The 20,293-nt window shown below is 39.3% G+C and overlaps 3 protein-coding genes across 7 annotated transcripts in view; 2 read left to right on the plus strand and 1 right to left on the minus strand.

Moving 5' to 3' along the window:
• The window catches only part of KPNA1 (karyopherin subunit alpha 1), a 69,762-nt gene extending 62,117 nt beyond the window's left edge, over positions 1–7,645 (plus strand). The window contains exons 13-14 of the mRNA XM_037051486.1: positions 53–231; positions 2,546–7,645. Coding sequence (XP_036907381.1) covers positions 53–231; positions 2,546–2,733 — 367 coding nt within the window. The 3' untranslated portion in view covers positions 2,734–7,645. The remainder of the gene's footprint in view (positions 1–52; positions 232–2,545) is intronic.
• A 6,139-nt stretch (positions 7,646–13,784) lies between these two features.
• On the plus strand, positions 13,785–15,698 carry WDR5B (WD repeat domain 5B). 4 transcript variants are annotated; one of them, XM_037051489.1, is made up of 2 exons: positions 13,785–13,886; positions 14,294–15,697. In XM_037051489.1, exon 2 carries the CDS (start codon positions 14,379–14,381, stop codon positions 15,363–15,365), a length of 987 nt encoding a protein of 328 aa, XP_036907384.1. In that variant the 5' UTR covers positions 13,785–13,886; positions 14,294–14,378; the 3' UTR covers positions 15,366–15,697. The 4 variants fall into 4 exon arrangements, with proteins under 4 accessions (XP_036907384.1, XP_036907383.1, XP_036907386.1 ...); XM_037051488.1 differs by having other exon boundaries at positions 13,793–13,995; positions 14,294–15,698; XM_037051491.1 differs by having other exon boundaries at positions 13,793–13,917; positions 14,294–15,698.
• A 2,724-nt stretch (positions 15,699–18,422) lies between these two features.
• The window catches only part of FAM162A (family with sequence similarity 162 member A), a 36,353-nt gene continuing 34,482 nt past the window's right edge, over positions 18,423–20,293 (minus strand). Inside the window, exon 5 of one of the 2 annotated variants that reach the window (XM_037051492.1) lies at positions 18,423–18,682. In XM_037051492.1, the coding sequence (XP_036907387.1) occupies positions 18,590–18,682 (93 nt within the window). In that variant the 3' untranslated portion in view covers positions 18,423–18,589. Of the gene's footprint in view, positions 18,683–18,874; positions 18,955–20,293 lie in introns of those variants that run through there. The other variant, XR_005067288.1, reaches the window with a different exon arrangement.

Here is a 20,293-nt window from a genome sequence, read left to right on the forward strand (position 1 = left end):
TATTGAATTCAAAGGTTTGTTTGAGTAAATTATTTTTTTTTTATTAACTTAGGTACCTCGTAGAACTGGGCTGTATCAAGCCGCTCTGTGATCTCCTCACAGTCATGGACTCTAAGATTGTACAGGTTGCACTAAATGGCTTGGAAAATATCCTGAGGCTTGGAGAACAAGAAGCCAAAAGAAACGGCACTGGCATTAACCCTTACTGTGCTTTGATTGAAGAAGCTTATGGTAAGACGAGTATTAATTGGATGCCCTGAAATTATTATTTTCTTTTTCTCGGTGCTTTTCTGGTCTGTCCACATCTGTCATTAGAGAACACATACAAAAAATTGTTTTCTTGTGAATAATAATATTTAGTATGCAGACCTGGAAAAGCATATATATTATAAATGTGAAGAGAAACAAGAATTGGCCTGTTCAGATCTTCCCAGTTGCCTGACTGTTTTTCCTTGCGAGTACTCTTGCATTCTTACCAGTCCCTCTGAGCCTCAGGAACATTCACATCTATTGTAGATGATTCCTGACTGCTTTTCTCTTGTAAGATTGAGAGCTCTGATTATGCATTGCACCCAGCAGTTCCTGTGTTCCTAAAGAGTCCCTGGCTTTAAAGGTTTCTAATGAATAAGCCCTGGCTGGGTAACTCAGTCAGTTAGAGTGTCATTCTGATACACCTCATGGTTGCATGTTCAATCCCTGATAAGGGCACTTAGAAGAATCAACCAGTGAATGCATAAATAAGGGGAATCACAAGTTGGTGTTTTTTCCTCTCCCTCCCTCTACTTCTCACCCTCCCTCTTTCCCTCCCTCCCTCCCTCCTTCTGTCTCTCCCTCCTTTTTTTTCCTCTCGCTCTCTCTCAAATCAGTTTTTTAAAAAGATTTTTTAAGAGTTTCATCTTTAAAAGTTAACTTGGTTTCCTCATTTTTCTAATACCACTCTTAACTGTATTCATAATCATTGGTACTTTAACCTTTTAAGTTCTTTAAGTGATTTTAATGCATAGACAGGGTTAAAAACCACTGTTCTGGGGTTTCTCTATTCTTGAGATTGGAATTAGGGGTCATGGGGGTGTACATTGAATTTTCAAAATAATCAGAATGCAGAATTATTTTCCAAAGTCATTTTTTACTACTTTTTATTTTTTAAGAATTTATTTGTTTATTTTTAGAGAAATAGAGGGAGAGAAACATCAATGTGTGGTTGCCTCTCGTGCGCCCCCTACTGGGGACCTGACCTGCAACCCAGGCATGTGCCCTGACTGGAAACACATCAGTGACTCCCCTGCTCAGAGGCTTGCACTGAGTCCACTGAGCTACTCCAGCCAGAGCATAAAAATATACTGTATTCAGAGATCTTTCTCCATAGAAAGAACTTTTGTTACTTTTTTGATTTATATATATTTTAATATAGATATATATGAGGGGGGACTCCCAAAAATTGGAATTATCTTCTGGAGGGCAGGACCCTTGTAGTACAGGTTTCCCCTGCTAGGTGAGTGTTCTAGTGTCCGTATCGGTGTAACAGCAGGTGTGAAAGGTCATGTTGACTTCAGTGAATTTTGTTTCTAAGAGTCTTTCAACACCTGTTTCAAGCTGAATGATTTACGAGTGTGCCTGCCTACACCACACTGAGTGTTCAGCAGTTTTTAATCCAAAATGGCATAACCCCCATGCCCCACCCTTATTCACCCAGTCTCGCCCCAAGTTACTTTTTTTTTTGTTACCCTGGATGAAAAAATTCCTCAAAGGGAAATGTTTTGCTATTTGGCAGAGGTAAAACAAAAACAGCAGAAGCACTTATAAGACATCAAAATCAACAAGTTCAAAAACTGTTTTGAGCAGTGGAAAAAAGTCTCAACAGGTGTATTGCATTAAATGGAGAGCACTTTGAAGGTGACTCAACTTTAAACATGCAAGAATACACATTTTTTATAAATTTCATTTTGGGGGTCCTCCCTTGTATAAAAATATGTATTTTTCCCCTTTGAGTAGTGTTACTATTTATTTCTGGTATTGCTCTAGCTGTTGGACTGCTCATACCTGCAAGTAAAACAAAGCCTATTTCAGGAGGACTTGAATTTAATAACGGGAATGTGTTGGCTAATTGTTCTAGTTGGACTTGTAAGTTTAAGCAACAGGAACTCATTCTAACTGATTTAAGGACATTACACATTTGTTGAAATGATACTGGATAGGTCAGAGCCTGGGTAGACAGAACTAGAACCAAGGACTAACTAGGCCATAGGTACAGTCCAGTAGGAACTCTGCTGCTGCTGGCCTTAGGCACTGGATGATATGGTGACTGTGGACATTGCTGCTTTTGGGGATAGGCCTCTGCTTGCATATGGGTTTAAGATGTTGGTTTGTAATACTAGAACTTGGATATAATTCCAAGCAATAGTGTCTATGCTGTTACAGAATACATACAAGATATAAGTAGAGAAGAATCTTCCTTTACCTCAAGGAAGGAGATATATGGTGAAACATTGCTACATTGGCATTTCCTATAGATAAACAATAGATTTTCTATTATTCTTTCTTCTAGGTCTGGACAAAATTGAGTTCTTACAGAGTCATGAAAACCAAGAGATCTACCAGAAGGCCTTTGACCTTATTGAGCATTACTTCGGTACCGAGGATGAGGACAGCAGCATTGCACCCCAGGTTGACCTTAGCCAGCAGCAGTACATCTTCCAGCAGTGTGAGGCTCCTATGGAAGGTTTCCAGCTTTGAAGCAATACACTGGTTTTATGTTCCTGTGTCAGACCAGGCTACCCAGTCAAGTCCTCTTGTGGAGCCCACAGTCCTCATGGAGCTAACTTCTCAAATGTTTTCCATAATACTGTTTGCGCTCATCTGCTTGTCTTGCGCACCTGCTCTCTTACACACATCTGGAAAACCTCTGGCTCTCTGTGGTGGAATACCCTTCTAAGAAAAGGGTAATCAGAATGGCCCACTCTCTTAAGGAAAATCCCTAGGCTTTGGAGATCCGCACTTATATATTATTATAAGAGTCATGAGAATATGCACATGTTAATGTGGCTCTCTTTTTTTTGTTGTTGGGGAAAAAGAGGGCTCTTCCTCATTCCCTTTTAAGTGGGAAAAATACTGACATTAAAAAGATGAGACTATAACTTTATCTCGAATTTCACACAACTACTTGCAAACAAGGAGATGTTTAGACCTATTGTGTATACATCAGAGTACTTTTCATGAGTTCTTCCACAGTGAACCCTTGGATTACCTGGTGGCTTTTTCTAGACAGATTTGCATTAATACTTAGAGATTGGATGGTTTCCTTTCCTCCATTGGCACCGTTCTTCACAGATGTTAAAGTTAAACCATCTGCTCTCTCACCTTCAGCCTTCAGTTGAATGTGCTTTCTAGTTGTCAGGAATGCTGAAGCATTAACACTTGATTCTCAGATGTGATACTGGTTTGAAGATTTTCTTAGAACAGAAGAGAGAAGGGCACATAGTAATTTGTGTGGCTATTGCTTCTCTGGTCTTACCTTTCTTGGATTTGGAAGTGGTTCAATTCTAATACTGGTTGGAGATTGACTTAGAATCTTTAGTAATCTAAAACATAGTCTGTAATTCAATAAAAAAGTAAAAAATAAACAAACCCCCCCACCAATTTTCCCAAACTTAACCAGTGTGACTAGAGGCTGTGTTTCTGCATTTAAACAAGTGTTTCAGGCTTTGTGGTCCTGGTAAGGTCCTCATTAAATTGGAGTTCACCTTAGGTGCTTTCCCCCTCTGTGACTGGCAGATAACACATACTTTTAAAGGTTACTTAGGAAATTTTTTTAATTGGGTTCAGCATGATTCTAATGTATTCATGCTGCAGGTGTGATCCCATTAATATAGCATCCTTATCTTAAACAAGTAACTATCTTCTCAATATGACCTGTTTAACCCAAATAAGGGCAGTGATTTTTTTCTTACAACTTTATTTTTCCCTAATCCTGTAATTTTATCTCCTACTAGTTAGTACTGCCCAGTGGTTACCCTTCCCTTGTCATGAAATAAAAACTGTTTCTCCTCCTGGCTCATTTAATGATGACTGCAATCTGTACCTGCAAATGGCACTTCCAGTACTGTCTTCAGTGATCTACATTTGTGCTTGGACTGGAACAGAAAAATAAGCTTAATTGCCAAGAGAACTGCAGCTGAACATACGACTTCTTGGTGCTAGTTGGTCATCTTGACTCAATATTGGGACACACTATCGGAGAAGATTTATATTTGTTGGTGTGCTGTTCAAAATGAATTCTGAAGGAAGAGTTGCTCACTTCTGTTATAGAGAATACCCTTTTAATCCTCTTTAATCTTGTCCTCTTCTAGAATTCATTATAACCCCAAAGTTTAGCTCTGGGAGTTCCCCTGACAAGCTATTCTACATCTCTGGTAAATCCCGCTGAATGTTAGGGATATTCAGAGCTTTCATACCTCAACATGTTGTCAATTAAGAAGTCGACTTATGTGACCTAATTTAAACTTTTAAAAAATCCACTTCATTTAAAAGTAAAAAGATAAAGGACATTTCAGCCAAGCCTGTGATGCAGTCTTCACATCTAACCTGTAGTTGTGTCTGCTCTGGATGGATACCGTCTGTCTGTCGTTGGTGGAGCAGCCACTGCAAACTAGTCAACTCTCATGCATAACTGTTACTTTTTCTAGTGCTGCTTTGTGCTGAAAGAACATTTTAGTTTACTGCACTTGACCTGTAAAAGACTTTGATTCTTTGTAATTTTAGGGACAAGTTAGGTGGTTAATTTAAAGAAAAACTTTCAATGTTGCCTTTACATCACATTAAAATATAACTTCTTTCAGAAGGGTAATAGAAGCACTGATTCGTAGTAAAATTCTTGTTTTTAGCTTTGACTTTTTTTGTGGCTGAGTTTTTTAAAATTGTAAATTACTGGTAACATGTCATTTCTCTAGACTGTTTTAAATTATGTACCTTCTTTTGGATAATTTAAAATTTTTTCAGTTCATGTTGATAAACCAATTTGAATGGAAAAAATATAAAGCACACAGTTGTTTCTCCACATTAGAATAGCATATGTTGGAAGTTTTTGCTAGCAGTTGCAGGTGTCTTAATGAATGAATTAAAACAAAGTACACTCAACTGATGTAGTCTATTTTCTGTTTAAAACAGGAACTTATCTTCCTCCTGTCTTAGAAGTTCCTGAGCAATGAGCTAAAATTCTTTTAGAATAAAATGGTGTTTTTTAAATATAAAAATTGAAATTGACTAAATGTTAAATCCCAGCATAAGAGTTGGAACTGAGAAAGCAACCTTTCTTGGTAACAGAAATGACGTTTCAGGAGGTACCTGTAAATCCTGTTTTTAATTCTCTGCCTGGCAGATTCTGTTAATTTCAGTTTATTGATTATACCCTATCACTAGGATGTTACTCATTACCAAAGCATGTTAATTTCAACACAGGAAAACTCCTACAGTTTTATATTCTGATGAGGGGAAAAGTGACTTGATAGCTTCTCCTTTTTATTCTCCTCAACCTTTCAATGTATAGTCTTTTTAGTGAGAACTTTGGTGGGGGAAAAAAGCATTGAGAGGACTTGGGAGTAATGGCACCTTGTATCTGAAGGAACAGTAGGTAAATACGATTATATTGGGGAATACTGGGAAAGGTAAAAATGATAGCTATGAAGAATGGTAAGATTTAGGAGGCAGTTTTCCATGAAACACATCAATTCATGTTCTTGTCACTAAGTAATTAGGACCCTTTAAAACTACCTTTGTCAGAGGTATTGCTTTTGAAAACTATAGTGCCCTGGGTTTGTTTCTTCTACCTGCCAGATGAAACCGAACGGGCTCTGGGTTGTTTTCATCATTATTGTTACAGATAACGAACATCAGTGATTATCCAATAATAAATCTGAGTTATTCCAGGTTGTTGCTGGTTTTGCCTTAAAAAATAAGTAGTATATTTTATCAATGGAACTTTGTTGTCTAAATCCACTGTTGTATCAATACATGGCTACTCACCGGCAACTTTGAAATCTACTTCCCTAGTGCTAAATAAAGTTTAGTTATTTAATTCCACAATCGGGGGGGGGGGTGTGCATTATAAAAGGGTTTACCTTGGGTTGAAGGATTTTTCTTGCTGATTAGTTTTGTGAACGTTTTTATGTCAATAGGTAGGTTGTAGCTATTATAGGGCTTGGGGCTTTTCATACAGGGTGAGGCAAAAGTAGATTTTCAGTTGTCAGTAAACAAAACTTTATTATGTATTGTGTGATTTTCCATATGAACAACTGTAAACCTACTTTTGCTTCACCTTGTATATGTATTAGAAAATTGTGGTGTCTAAGATGATATTCAGTGAATAGGAATCCACTTCTAGACAGGGGCATTGTTTATTTTTCCTGTTTTTAAGCTACTTGCTACCTCCTACATTCCAAAATTTGCTCATTTGCTGAGATAGGTGTACTTGCACATGGCAATCTCAAATCTGAATTGTTTTCCACCTGGAATTAATAAAGCCATTTTATTCTATTGTGAAGTAAGCAGAGTCAATATCTACCAGGTAGGAAATATTTGGGGTCTACCTTCTTCCTATCGAAAGTGATACATAATGTATATCTATAATGTGCAATAAAGTGAAACAAAAATGCTAGTTTTAAAAACATCAAATTGTTACTGGACATAAACGTATCTGGAAGTTTGGGGGAAGAAGAAAGTATCAAGGGTAGGTGACCTTCCATCCCATTTTCAACTAAGGGGAGACAAGTTTCAGTGTTCTCTTAAAGGTCAAATAAAGATAACTTGTCTTTATTTGAGCCTCTGTTGTATTCCAAGTGTTTGGCTAAAGGCTTCACTTGTTTTCACTTATTCTAACTACTCTTTGAGGTGGATAATTGTCACTTTGTTATAGATGACAAAATCAAGACTTGGGAAAACTTACTTTGCCTAAGGTCACAACCATTAAGATACTGTCTGTCCAAAGATGGGGAAGAGCCCTGCTGGTTTTATGTCGGAGAAAACCCCAGTCACGGTGGTGGTGATCTGTGCCAGCGACTGGAACTAGTCACAGCAGCCACAGCAAGGCCAGCGTTTTGTTGTGTTGGGCCATTCTTTCTGAGTCTTCGCATCAGACACACCCTTGAAGTGGCTAAATCAGGGAGAAGTTGCTTTCAGGCTACATATTCTGGTATGTAGACGCTCTCAGCCCAAACATCTTTCCCCTTCTGTGGTGCTAAAATTGTATATGATCCAACAAATAACAAGTTTTTTAAAAATATGCAAAGGATTGATTTTGAATTTAGTAGAATAATGGCTACACTCAAAGGCATGTTTCCATTCAGATAAATGTGGAAGGTATTGACACCGAATGAAAGGCTTTGAATGAATTTTGCCTTAGAAAGTGCCATCCATGGGTATGAACTTAACACAATTTCCTAAGGCAGTATTATCCCAAGGAGTGTCAAGGTCACCTTTTAATGTATGTTGTTGGGTGTGTTCTGCCTACCTCGTCATTTTGACCACTCTCTGTCCTTTTTCAAAGTGTTCTTACACTTTGGTTTGGAATGGCTCTAATTCTTTGTACCCAGCTGTGGTATGTCAGGCCATGGGTGAGTGCCTTGGACCTAGTAGACCTTCAATAAACACTAAATGACTGAAGGACTATGCATCTATGTGATATCAGTAAAGGGTATGTTCAAAAAGTTCAAAGAAATTCCTTTTTGAAATAACTCTTAAAAGAAAAGAAATAACTCTTAAAAGCTTTTATCTTAAAATGTGTTTTATATGTAGTAACCTTTCAAGAGACATAATTTGACCTGAAGTTTACAAAACCAAACATGTCATAGCAGAAGTTCGTTACATTAAAAAAGGCAAACACCTATGTCTTCTGAGAAAAAATAGGTTTTACAGGAGATAGCTAAGACATGTGTCATATTAAAAATAGCTCATGAGTCTCTTCCAGCATATGCTAAAATTAAAAACTTTTTGGCTAGTTATATCAAGCTGATGTGGAAGTTGATGGTTGCCCTCAGGCTGTTAAGGATTATTTATTTTTACATATATGTATCACTGCATGAAAACATTTTCTTGATCCGTTCCTCCAATTTAAGTGATAGATCAGTAGAAGCAGAAAGTCAGTGTATTTCTTCATTAAGTGATTGCTTCACCATTTTTGAGACATTCCACTGCCACTGACCAGGTTTTGGGGGGGGGGAGTTGTTCGTTTCCTGAAAACAAAATCTTAAAACAGCGTGAGTCCTTGCAGACTACACTCTACAAAATTACTGGGTTTACAAGTTTACTGTAGCTAGTTTAGATGATTATTGCCCCTATTTCATTTGGCATTTTGAAAATTTTTTACCATTTTAGAAAAAAAGGTCATTTCTTTGAATTTTTAGTGTTTTTGCAAAGCATAAAATTAAGTTCCTTTTTCTATATCTACAGTACTTAACCCGAGGAAGCCAGTGGAGTCCAGTGGGTGTCCATAATATGGATCACTTCCATACCTAAAGCACTTGGGCCCAGCATTACTTAGAGTGATGGGGAAGGAGAAAATAGAAACCCAGACAACCACAGTGGTAGGGAGAGAATAGTACCAGGTTTGAGAGGGATCTCAGCAGGCTGGGTTGTAAAATACTATACATAGAGTGTAGAACCTTCCAAGATTGAGTTGTGATTATGAGGGGAGTCTTGAGAAGTCAGTAGTGGGTGTGCTGGGGGCAGTCTTGATTTTTAGATCAGTTAATGCCTATTACTTATATTAGTGCCTTTCACTGTAAGGAAGCCTGAGTTTAGTTATTTGGCCACCCCGTATTTAGCCAAGCTTTATTTTCATATGTTTACATTGGTGGTGGTCTTAAGCATTGGGGTGTGTACACAGTTGTATTAAATTTGACTTTTGAGGACTGGATTTGATCATCAGAATTACCATGAAACAAATCGGTCAAGAAGGCTCGTAATGTAAAAATCACTTCCAGGCCATGGTTTGGTCTGACAGACATATTAAAACAGATCTTTTTAATTAACAAAAAACAACAAAAAATTGCCCACATGTAGGGACACTTCTATTTAGAATATTCACAAATTTTACTAAGGGACTAGGAGAATAAACCATTCAACCACAAATGACACTTTCAGTTTTAAAACTCTTACGGTACATGTAAAGAAAGCTGATTTAGCTGATTTCTACAGAGAGGGAAACCTCCAAATCACCTATTTGGTTGTGATTAACAGCAGCAAAAATAGAAATTATCTAAAACGGGGCCATGTAATGAACTTTGCTTCAGAGCCCCAAGTGCAAATATATAACGATGGCTCCTGTCCCTTTTACCTGTGTCAGTATTCCGTGTTGGTACACACTCCACAGCTGCTGATGCTCCCTGCCTCCAGGGAGGTAGGCATCCTCAGTCCCGATTCGCAAGGACTACAATATTAGGACTATATCCTAGTATTAGAACACGACTAATGAACAATAGTTGAATTATAGTCATAGCTTCAGTTTTCTTTGCATGAATTCCTGATGCTATTTGTAAACAAGAAATTCCAGATTTGAAATGTTAGCGTTATTTATGAAAAAGAGGAAAAGTATGAACGTGAAAATGACAACAAACTCCCAGCTATCAACAAATGAATCAGAAAACAAATTAAGCATTCCGGCCAAGATGGAGGTGTAGGTAGACACACTGTGCCTCCTCACACAACCAAAAGAAGGGCAAGTTAGAAGAAACATTCATTCAGATAAGTCAAGAGGGGTGGAGGTGGGTAGCTGGGGAAGAGAGGACTGGTGGCAAGGCAGTGGCTGGAGGACCGGGGTGGGTAAGACAGCAGCTGGTAGACCCGCAATGCAGCAGCTGGTGGAGCAGGTGGTCCCACATTTGTGCACAGATAAAACAGGAGGAATAACTGGGGAGCAAAACAGACCTCACAATGCAGGGATCCAGCTAGGAGAAATGAAGCCTCAAACCACTTATGAAAACACCTGTGGGGGATTAGACAGCAGAAAGAGAAATTCCCAGCTTCACAGGAGAGATCACTGGAGAAACCCACAAGGTCCTAGAAGGTACACAAGCCCACCCACTGGGGAATCAGCATCAGAAGGACCCAATTTGATTGTGGGTAGCGGGGGAAGTGACTGAAATCCGGCAGAGTGGAGTAAGTGCCATGCTTCCCTCAGACCCCTTCCCCACATACAGTTTCACAATGCAGCAACATGGGTTACCCCATCCTGGTGAATACCTAAGCCTCTGCCCCTTACTACATTGAGAGGCATGTCAAGACAAAAAAAAAAAATGTCCCAAATGAAAGAACAGATCAAAGCTCCAAAAACACAACTAAGCGATGAAAAGTTAGCCAACCTATCAGATGCACAGTTCAAAACACTGGTAACAGGATGCTCACAGAATTGGTTGAATTTGGTTGCAAATTAGATTTAAAAAATGAAGGCTATGCTAAGTGAAATAAAGGAAAATGCACAGGGTACCAATAATGATGGGAAGAAAACTGGGACTCAAATCAATGGAGTGAACCAGAAGGAAAAAACATCCAACCAGAAAAAAATGAAGAAACAAGAATTCAAAAAAATGTGGAGAGGCTTAGGAGCCTCCAGGACATCTTTAAACGTTCCAACATCCGAATTACAGGGGTACCAGAAGGGGAAGAGGAAGAGCAACAAGTGGAAAATTTATTTGAACGAATAATAAAGGAGAACTTCCCCAATCTGGCAAAGGAAATAGACTTCCGGGAAGTCCAGGAAGCTCAGAGAGTCCCAAAGAAGTTGGACCCAAGGAGGAACACACCAAGGCACATCATAATTACATTAGCCAAAATTAAGGAGAGAACCCTAGAATCAGCAAGAGAAAAGGAGGCAGTCACCTACAAAGGAGTTCCCATCAGACTGTCAGCTGATTTCTCAAAAGAGGTGGGGCTGGAAAGAAGTATTTCAAGTCATGAAAGGATCTACATCCAAGATTGCTTTATCCAGTGAAGTGGAAGGGCAGATAAAGTGCTTCTCAGATAAGGTCAAATTCAAGGAGTTCATCATCACCAAGCCTTTATTATATGAAATGTTAAAGGGATTTATCTATGAAAAATAAGATAAAAAATATGCACAGTAAAATGACAGCAAATCACGGTTATTAACAATCACAGTTATTAACAACCACGCCTAAAAGAAAAACAAAGTAAATTACTAGAACAGGAACAGAATCACAGAAATGGAGATCACATGGAGGGTTACCAGTAGGGGAGTGGGAGAGGGGGAAAAGGTACAGAATAAGTAGTATAAAACAGAATAGGTAGAAAATAGGGGGAGGATAAGAATAGTATAGGAAATGTAGAAGCCAAATAACTTATGTATGTACGACCCATGTGTTAGGGTGGGTGGGGATAGGAGGAAGCTCCGGATGGATGGACTTTGCCAAGACAGACATCCTCACCGTAACTGGAGTCCGAGGAAGATATCACCAATGCTGTATTGCTGCTTTGTTCAGAGGGCACCAATCCCCAGCTCCCACGGGGAGCCAACGAAAATAAAACCCCATGACATTCCTTGCTTGGGTGCTACTTCCCCTGGCCTCACTCTGCAGACCAGGGGAACCTTGTCCGGGCGCGCAAACCCCAATAAAGCTCTTTATTGCCTACTTAATGGCTGATTGGCATTTCTTTCTCAGCGGAGCCTAAGAAAGACTTTCACCATGAACATGAACTAAAGGGGGGGGATTCAGGTGGAAGGGGGTCTGTAGAGCAGAAGGGAGTGAAGTGGGAGGAAATGGGACAATTGTAATAACATAATCAACAAAATAGATTTTTAAATAAATAAAAAACACACCCTGAACGAAAAACAACAGGGGTATACATATGTTAAAAAAACATAACCGTAGATACCCACTTTATTTTTACCTTTAATGAATTTAGAAGACTTCATTACTAATTTAATTTCCAGTTTGAGAATGGATTAAAAGCAAATAAAATGAATTATTCTAAAAAAAAATAGGGGGAGGTTATGAATAGTATAGGAAATCGAGAAGCTGAGGAACTTACATGTAGGACCAATCACATGATCTAAGGGGTGGGGAATGCTGTGTGTGTGTGTGGGGGGGGGTGCAGGGCAGAGGGGAATAAAGGGGAGAAAAATGGGACAACTAATAGCACAATCAATAAAATATACTTTTAAAAGGATTTTAATACTGGAAATTTTTTCAAATTCTGGGAAAATATGAAGAAAGTTATTTTTCTGGATATTCCTATCAACGGGTGCTTGTGTGCCCCTTTGCATCCATCACTCTTATGATAGTTCTAGTGGGTGAACTTGACTCTAGCACCAGAACCCCCTTGTAGCCCTCCTGTCCTGTGTTTACCTTGCCTAATTTTCTCCTTATTTACTACTCCCCTAGTGCATAGAACAGTTACTGGAAAAATACATATTTAGCTAAGTTCTTTGAAACAAAGCATTCACTTTTTTTCTTAAGTGCTTTTAAATTTTCTTCTAATTAATGAATTATAATGGAAATCATTTCAATTGATGCAGAATTTAGGGTGTTTCTAAGCTTCCCAGTAAAAATCACACTAATCTAGGCTAATAGGGAGGAGGCAGAGTTTAATCAAAATTGAACTTTAAGATATATTAGAGTGGAAAAGGTTTGTCTTTTTAAAATGTTAACAGAAGGGTGGTCCATGATGGCTAAGAAGTGGCATAATGCATATAAATGGAAGCTCCAAACCATTTTAAAGATGTTCTTCTCATTCCCAGAATCTCCTCATTGGGTTTATCTCATTAACTCGCATTAGCTAAGACTAACGCATTTGTGCAATTTCTGTCTAAATTCCAAACTAAAGTAGTAGGGTCTTAAAGTATTATGTGTGACTTAATTGTGCTGTTGTGCCTTATAAAGGGCAAGACTTTCAATTATCCTTTATACGTTAGGAAACCCATTGTGTTTCAGTTCTTGACAGAAAACACAAGGGATATTTGCCTTTTGACTGCAACTCTGCTACCAGGAAAACCTTTCAAAACAACACTGATTCTCTTCGGCACTCTTTATTGGAGACACAAGTTTTAGGTAAACCTGTTTTTGTACAGAGTAACTTACAGCTGAAAAGCACGTATGGTTTACATACTTTCACGGCCATTACTCATTTCTTCAAACTAGGGAAGGTCTCTAAAGCCTAATTACGAGTAACCTTACACATTTCTTACCCTATTCCACCTACTATTTTGCTTTTTCCTGTCTTAAGCACCTATGCAAATATGAACTTTTCTTAATTTTCTTTAGAGGCTTAAAGGATAAGGAAGTGCTAAAACGTTTGCGCGTTCTCCCCCTGAATTACCAGTGTCACGCTCTCTAACCACTGGCCTTTAAAGGCCCCTGACACAACTACTTTGTCCTTCCCTCCACGTTTAAGAAAAGCAGGAGCTTACATGTAGCCAATTGCGCCTAGACTGTTCGACTACCTTAGATACATTTCCGTAATGCGCACAGTCTGAGCGGTTCGCGTTCCAAATGTGGGCTTAACCCTGCGGCTAAGGGATGCAGTCCTTTCCTGTCACACGGTTTGCAAAAAGAAAAAAAAAATTTTACATATATTCATTCATTGCTTCCTTCGCTACCCAGTCAGGTCTGAGACAGTCCAGCCGACCTCCCCACTCGGATAAGCAGGTAGTGCTCATCCGCTTGTGGAAAGCAGTGCAGGAAACAGGGGTGGGGAAGACCGGAAAGAAAACTTGCCTTCTCCATTTGCGCAAGCGCACGAAAGCCTGTCCCATTGGTCACCTCAACTCGGAGGATGGTGCTTGGAGCAGGGCTGTCTCTGCGCATGGGCGGGTCGCCGAGCTGACTGTTTTAGATTTACGCGGCGGGATGGATCCCTTTGTACCTCTGGGATGCAGCCTTCAGGTCCGAGCTTCAAGTAATGGTGTCTACGCAAGTTTTCTCTTAGCTTATGAAACTTTCTGTTTAAAGCGGTGATGCATTCATGTTCAAGTACCTAAAGTCTGTCAGACTGGTAGGGTTGCTCAGTATTCTCAAAGATGTCGGAGTTGGGGGGAGGGGCGGTGAGAAATAGTTTCTGTAGAGTTTGCCCTGCCCCGCCGCCTTGGACGGCTCTATACGTTCGCAAAATACCCAGTATTAATACCTCACTTGCTGACAACGCATGAGGCCTTTGTAATATTTTTCAAGTATTTGTTTCCAGGGGGAAGTGAGGAAAAACCGGTGGTCCAATCCATGTTGCTGAATCAGTGTGTACCGTAGTTTAGAGACGATCCAGAAACTATAATCATTAAAGACCGTTTGTTTTTCAGTCTGATGCTTTAATCTTCATTTTGCTGGGCAGAAAGCCAAAATACCAGGCGGACTGCCAACCTGCTGACTTGGAGCTTCAGAGCCATGGCAACGAAGGAGTCAGATACCGAAGCAGAGTCAGCCCTCACCTCATCAGCCAATCGGAGCAAACAAGAGTCTGAAAACCCGAACTATGCTCTCAGATGTACTCTCCTGGGACATACAGAAGCAGTGTCATCGGTGAAGTTTAGTCCTAGTGGAGAATGGCTAGCAAGTTCTTCTGCTGATAAAGTAATTATAATTTGGGGAGCCTATGATGGAAAATATGAGAAAACACTTCATGGCCACACTCTGGAAATATCAGATGTTGATTGGTCATCAGATTCCACTCGCCTTGTTTCTGCCTCAGATGATAAAACTCTAAAGATTTGGGATGTGAGATCTGGGAAGTGCTTGAAAACGCTTAAGGGACACAGTAATTATGTGTTTTGCTGTAATTTCAATCCACCATCCAACCTCGTAATTTCAGGATCTTTTGATGAAAGTGTGAAAATATGGGAGGTGAAAACGGGAAAGTGTCTCAAGACTTTGTCTGCTCATTCTGACCCAGTTTCTGCAGTTCATTTTAATTGTAATGGGTCCTTGATAGTGTCTGGTAGCTATGATGGTGTCTGTAGAATCTGGGATGCTGCATCAGGTCAGTGTTTAAAAACCCTTGTTGATGATGATAATCCTCCTGTCTCTTTTGTAAAATTTTCTCCAAATGGAAAATATATTCTCATTGCAACTTTGGACAATACTCTTAAACTGTGGGATTACAGTAGAGGTAGATGCCTGAAGACATACACTGGTCATAGGAATGAGAAATACTGCATATTTGCCAATTTTTCAGTTACTGGTAGAAAGTGGATTGTGTCTGGTTCAGAGGATAACCTGGTTTACATTTGGAATCTTCAGACTAAAGAGATTGTACAGAAATTACAAGGTCATACAGATGTTGTAATCTCAACAGCTTGTCATCCTACAGAAAACATTATTGCATCAGCTGCATTAGGAAATGACAAAACAATTAAACTGTGGATAAGTAACTAAACTCTTTAGAAAGCAAGTACTAGAGCCAAATTGGATAAAAGATACTTAAAAATATGGTGTCTTTTAGTTTGGGCGTGATTTTGTATTTTTTATCTTTGTCTTGGGTTATATAAGATTTTAAGACCTATAACCTAAATTTACAAAACAGTTGGAAAAGCAAGTCTAGATAACCTAGAGCTTCTGACTTTTAATCTTAAAGTCTGTTATTAATCTCTTTTATCTGTCCCTAGACAGATGTCCATTCTATTCCTCTCTCTTTTTTTAAAAGATTTTATTTATTTTTAGAAGAGAAGGGAAAGGAAGGAGAAAGTGAGGGAAACATCAATGTGTGGGTTCCTCTTGCACACCCCCTACTGGGGAGCTGGCCCCCAACCCAGGCACATGCCCTGACTGGGAATCAACCTGCAACCCTTTGGTTCGCAGGCTGGCACTCTATCCACTGAGCCACATCAGCCAGGGCCCATTCTATTCTTCTCAATGACTATTCTAGAGGATTGGTATTTTGATATTTGAGAAATATTTAGAAGATTCACGAGACAGAGTGATTGATTTAATGAAGGGAGCAAAGGAGTTTGGAATAATTTCAAGGTTTTTGGTTTGGGAGACCACATGAGTAAGAGCATAAGTCTGTGATGATGGTGGATTGAAGATGCATGTCAGATGCCACTCACACACTTAAATGATAAGCCTACATGATGGGATGTGAAGTGGTCCATGGAATCAAGCCAGCAGATTGGGAAAAATAGGCGGTTAGGTTCGTTTTGAAAGTCTAAAACATGTCATTTTACTAAAGGACCCCTTGATGCCTTGTCAGGTTGTGTGCTCTCATGATTTTCAAGCAAACTAAATGTCTGAGTGGGAGGATACTCTTGCATTATGTGTCTGACCCACAGGCTCCTACCCATGCTTTCAAACTTAGTTCAGACATCACTACTTTGTGCCTGCCTGACTCCAACCATAGCTGGCAGCTGAGTTAGGTTTTCCTGCTATTTCTATAGTTTCTGTTAGTAAAGTTAATATATCATTTACCAATTGTACTGTAATGGTTTCATGGGTCATGTTTCCAGTATATTATGTGCTCTGTGGATCAATAAGTATGTTCTATTATTCATCTTTGTATTCTCACTTTTTGTATATACAGTGGACTCAAGTAATGTTTGATAAATGCCAGCAAATTATACCACCAGCACTTCATTCTTCACCTGCTTTCACTAAATTTTTGGAATCAATTCCCCATACTGTTATTTTTGTTGATTAAAATTAAAAGTATCTGAGTAGAGCCTCACATATTAACTTTATCCAATAGGGCTTTTAGAAAATATAAAGAGAAAATGGCTTCTGCCCAGTATCTATAGAGACATGATGAAAAAAAATCTAGAAATTAAGCAAAAGGTAGTACAACAATTGAAAGTATCAAGAGCAAACCTTTCTTCTTTTGTATTCTAGAGTATCATACTAGTGCTCATTATATCTGATTTTCTTGACTAGTTCTGAGGCACATAAGATATTAGAGTTAGTGGGGTATGACTGCTAAGAAGTTAGTATGTGCGGGTACTGGGAGAAGTGGGACTAGATAGGGGCAGGCCGATCTAATTCTGGCCAAGAAATTTCTATTTAATCCATAAAGAGGTAGCTGCTATGAGTTAGTGAATAAAGTGACACAAAATGAAAAATGATTGTGTAAATTCTTGCTGCACTGTAACATCTGTAAGCTTTGGGTTAATGAAACATTTTTTAATAAGATATAACACTTTAACATTCTTCTTTAGACGTTAATAATATTAATTGTTCTATGAAGAAAGATTACTTACTTTTATTATTTTTTTAAAGATTTTATTTATTTTTAGAGAGGGGAACAGTGTGAGAAAGAGAGGGAGAGAAACACCAATGTGTGGCTGCCTCTCGTGTGCCCCACACTGGGGACCTGGCCCGAGACCCAGGCATGTGCTCCTACTAGGAACCAAACCAGTGACCACCCGGTTTGCAGTCCACTGAGCCACACCAGCTAGGGGAGATTACTTATTTTTGAAAGAATTATATTAAAGTTTACTCATATTTATAACATTGGTTTAGGTAAGATGAACATTGTAAGTGTTCCAAAATACTCATGAAAAACTAATCTGCTAAAATGTATGAGAAGTGATGCTTTTTTATAACTTTCAAGTGATAAAAATCAAAGACTTTGGTATCTAAAAAGTAGTTATGGTCAAATTATTGTAAAATATATAGACAGACATCATTAACATCAGATAGATTATGAAGCTATAGCTAGACTGGTGCATTACATTTTACTGAGTATTTTATTAAACCAGGTTCCCAAAAAGCTGCATATAGTGCTTTTTAATTTGTTATAACCCTCTTAGGAGACCCAGCAGGTTGATATGGCTATGAGGACCTGTCATCCATTTTTACTTGTGAGAAAATAAATGAAATACTTAAAATAGAAACCAGCATCCGTACCTAAATATGAGACAACTTGGCATCCCAAGGGTACAAATGCTTATCTTTCAACACTAATGAGAAAATGCATTTGATAGATTTTCATAACTGAATTTAGTGCAAAGGCAGCAGGAGAAGGACCCGTTGGGAATTCGAAGCCATGAAGCAGAATAGGTGACTGTGCTGGCCCCAAGCAACACCACGAGGCTGGGATTTCGAAGTTCTCAGAAACTTGTGGCCAGATCACTACTCTCCTCACCTCGCCAGGACACCTCTGTCTGCCAGCACGTGCCAAAATGGCAAAGTGTGGTCTGAATGCTTGCCAGGGCTCTGAGAAGACACTCCCTAAATGCACTTGGGCAGTGTACTCAGCTGGCCTTTCTTATGTCTCCAGAATGAATACAAAGGAGAGAGAGAAATGCAGAAAAAGAAGACATTTTGGCTTCTGGGGAGAAGTCATTTTAGTAATGGGAATCAAGATAGATATTGTACCAGATTTTAAGGGAGAGTTAATATTAAAGTCAAAATAAGTTGTCTCATTTTTCATTGTTTTCATTTTATCAAAAATCTGAGAAACTGCATTTAACCTGCATTGAAGCCATGAAATGAGACAAGTCAGTTCTTTCAGAAAATTTATTTGTACCTCTAGAGCAAAACAGGGTAATGGTATGTTTGTACCAACCATGCTTGCATGAAGTGGATCCTCATACCACAGTCTTTTTAATACAGGCTGTTGCTGAAACATCCCCTGGATTTTCAAAATCCAGCCAACATGGATACCTCTGCTACTCTGTTTTGGCCTTCATAGCTGCTTCCTCTCTCAGACGAGCTTTCTTTTCTAAGTTCAGGCTTGTTAAAGATTCGTGTCTTCTGGCAGCCTAAAATGAAACAATTTGAACAAGTAATTATTTATGCCCATTTGGGAGTGATATTACCTTGCACTGACGTCAGCAGGGTACCTAGAGCAGTACAAGAACAGACAGGCCTGCTGCAAGCTGGGCCCCGCAGTCCCCTCAGGGTGACTTCTTCCTCTGATGCCTCCCAGTACTATAGTCCATCCACTCAAGCCCTGCTCTTCCTTCTGGCNCTCTCTCAGACGAGCTTTCTTTTCTAAGTTCAGGCTTGTTAAAGATTCGTGTCTTCTGGCAGCCTAAAATGAAACAATTTGAACAAGTAATTATTTATGCCCATTTGGGAGTGATATTACCTTGCACTGACGTCAGCAGGGTACCTAGAGCAGTACAAGAAGAGACAGGCCTGCTGCAAGCTGGGCCCCGCAGTCCCCTCAGGGTGACTTCTTCCTCTAATGCCTCCCAGTACTATAGTCCATCCACTCAAGCCCTGCTCTTCCTTCTGGCCTCATCCATGCAATCTTCTAGCCTCTCTTCCTCTTTCCTGCCTTCAATATTAAATACCTTCTCCTTTCCATTTTTATCCCCTTTTCTTCCCTTTTGCTTTTCATTGTTGCTACCATTTTTCCTCCGAATCATTGTAAACTTTCACACTTTTCTAGCTCCTTATCCCCCTTTTTTTTACCCAAAACATTCAGCTTTGGGGATCCCAGACTTCACCAACTACTACCATTGATGATTTTCGGCGACATATATCCTACTGCTCCATCCTTTGAGAGCAAACAGCAGTGGGGGAGAGGCACCCATCCTCCTCCCTTGCTTCCCTCCCTGTGAAGCTTCTGTTAGTAGACCAGTTTCAAAATTTTTATACCAAAACAAGTGACACTGTCACCCTATAAGGTAGTATTGTCTTATATCTGTAGAGTTTCATATGTAAAGAATTAAGTATGGGAAGGGGAGGAGACTGCATGGTAAGTAGGGGGTGAGCACAAACCATAGAGTGGCTAATTTCTCTCTTCTGATTCACATTAAATTCAGAAGTTTTCCATTCCAGTGGCATCTACCAATTTTTTATAAATAGTCCCATAAAAAGCAAGTAATACAGTTTTATGACACAAAACAAGAGAGAAACTCTAAAGAACACAGGGTGGCCCTGTCTGGTATGGCTCAGTGGGTTGGATGTGAAAGGTTGCCAGTTTGATTCCTGGTTAGGGCACAAGCCCACCTGAAGGTGTGCAAGAAGCAGCCGATTGATGTTTCTCTTCCTTCCCTTTTCTCTAAAGATAAATAAGTAAAAATCTTTAAAGAACACGGTGTATATACCCTCAGATGGGGCTAGAGGAGATCCTAGTATCTTCCATTTGGAGACTCTAAGGAGAGCTGGAAGTTCATTTCCTTTCACTTGCTAACTCTTGGGATAAGGAGATCAGTTATCACCGGATTGGAAGAAAAACCTTTTAAATGTGATAATAGATGCAAGACATCTCTTTCCAAAGGGAAGCAGTGATAAAATAAAGGTTATTAAAATAAAGGTTTGGTCCTGACCGGTGTGGCTCAGTTGGTTTAGCACTGTCCTGCAAAAAAAAAAAGGTTACCAGTTCAGTTCAATTCCGGGTCAGGGCACATACCTGGGTTGTG

This window comes from Sturnira hondurensis, unplaced genomic scaffold, assembly GCF_014824575.4.
Source record: "Sturnira hondurensis isolate 20B ecotype Veracruz unplaced genomic scaffold, ASM1482457v3 Scaffold0007222, whole genome shotgun sequence".
Taxonomy (NCBI): Eukaryota; Metazoa; Chordata; class Mammalia; order Chiroptera; family Phyllostomidae; genus Sturnira; species Sturnira hondurensis.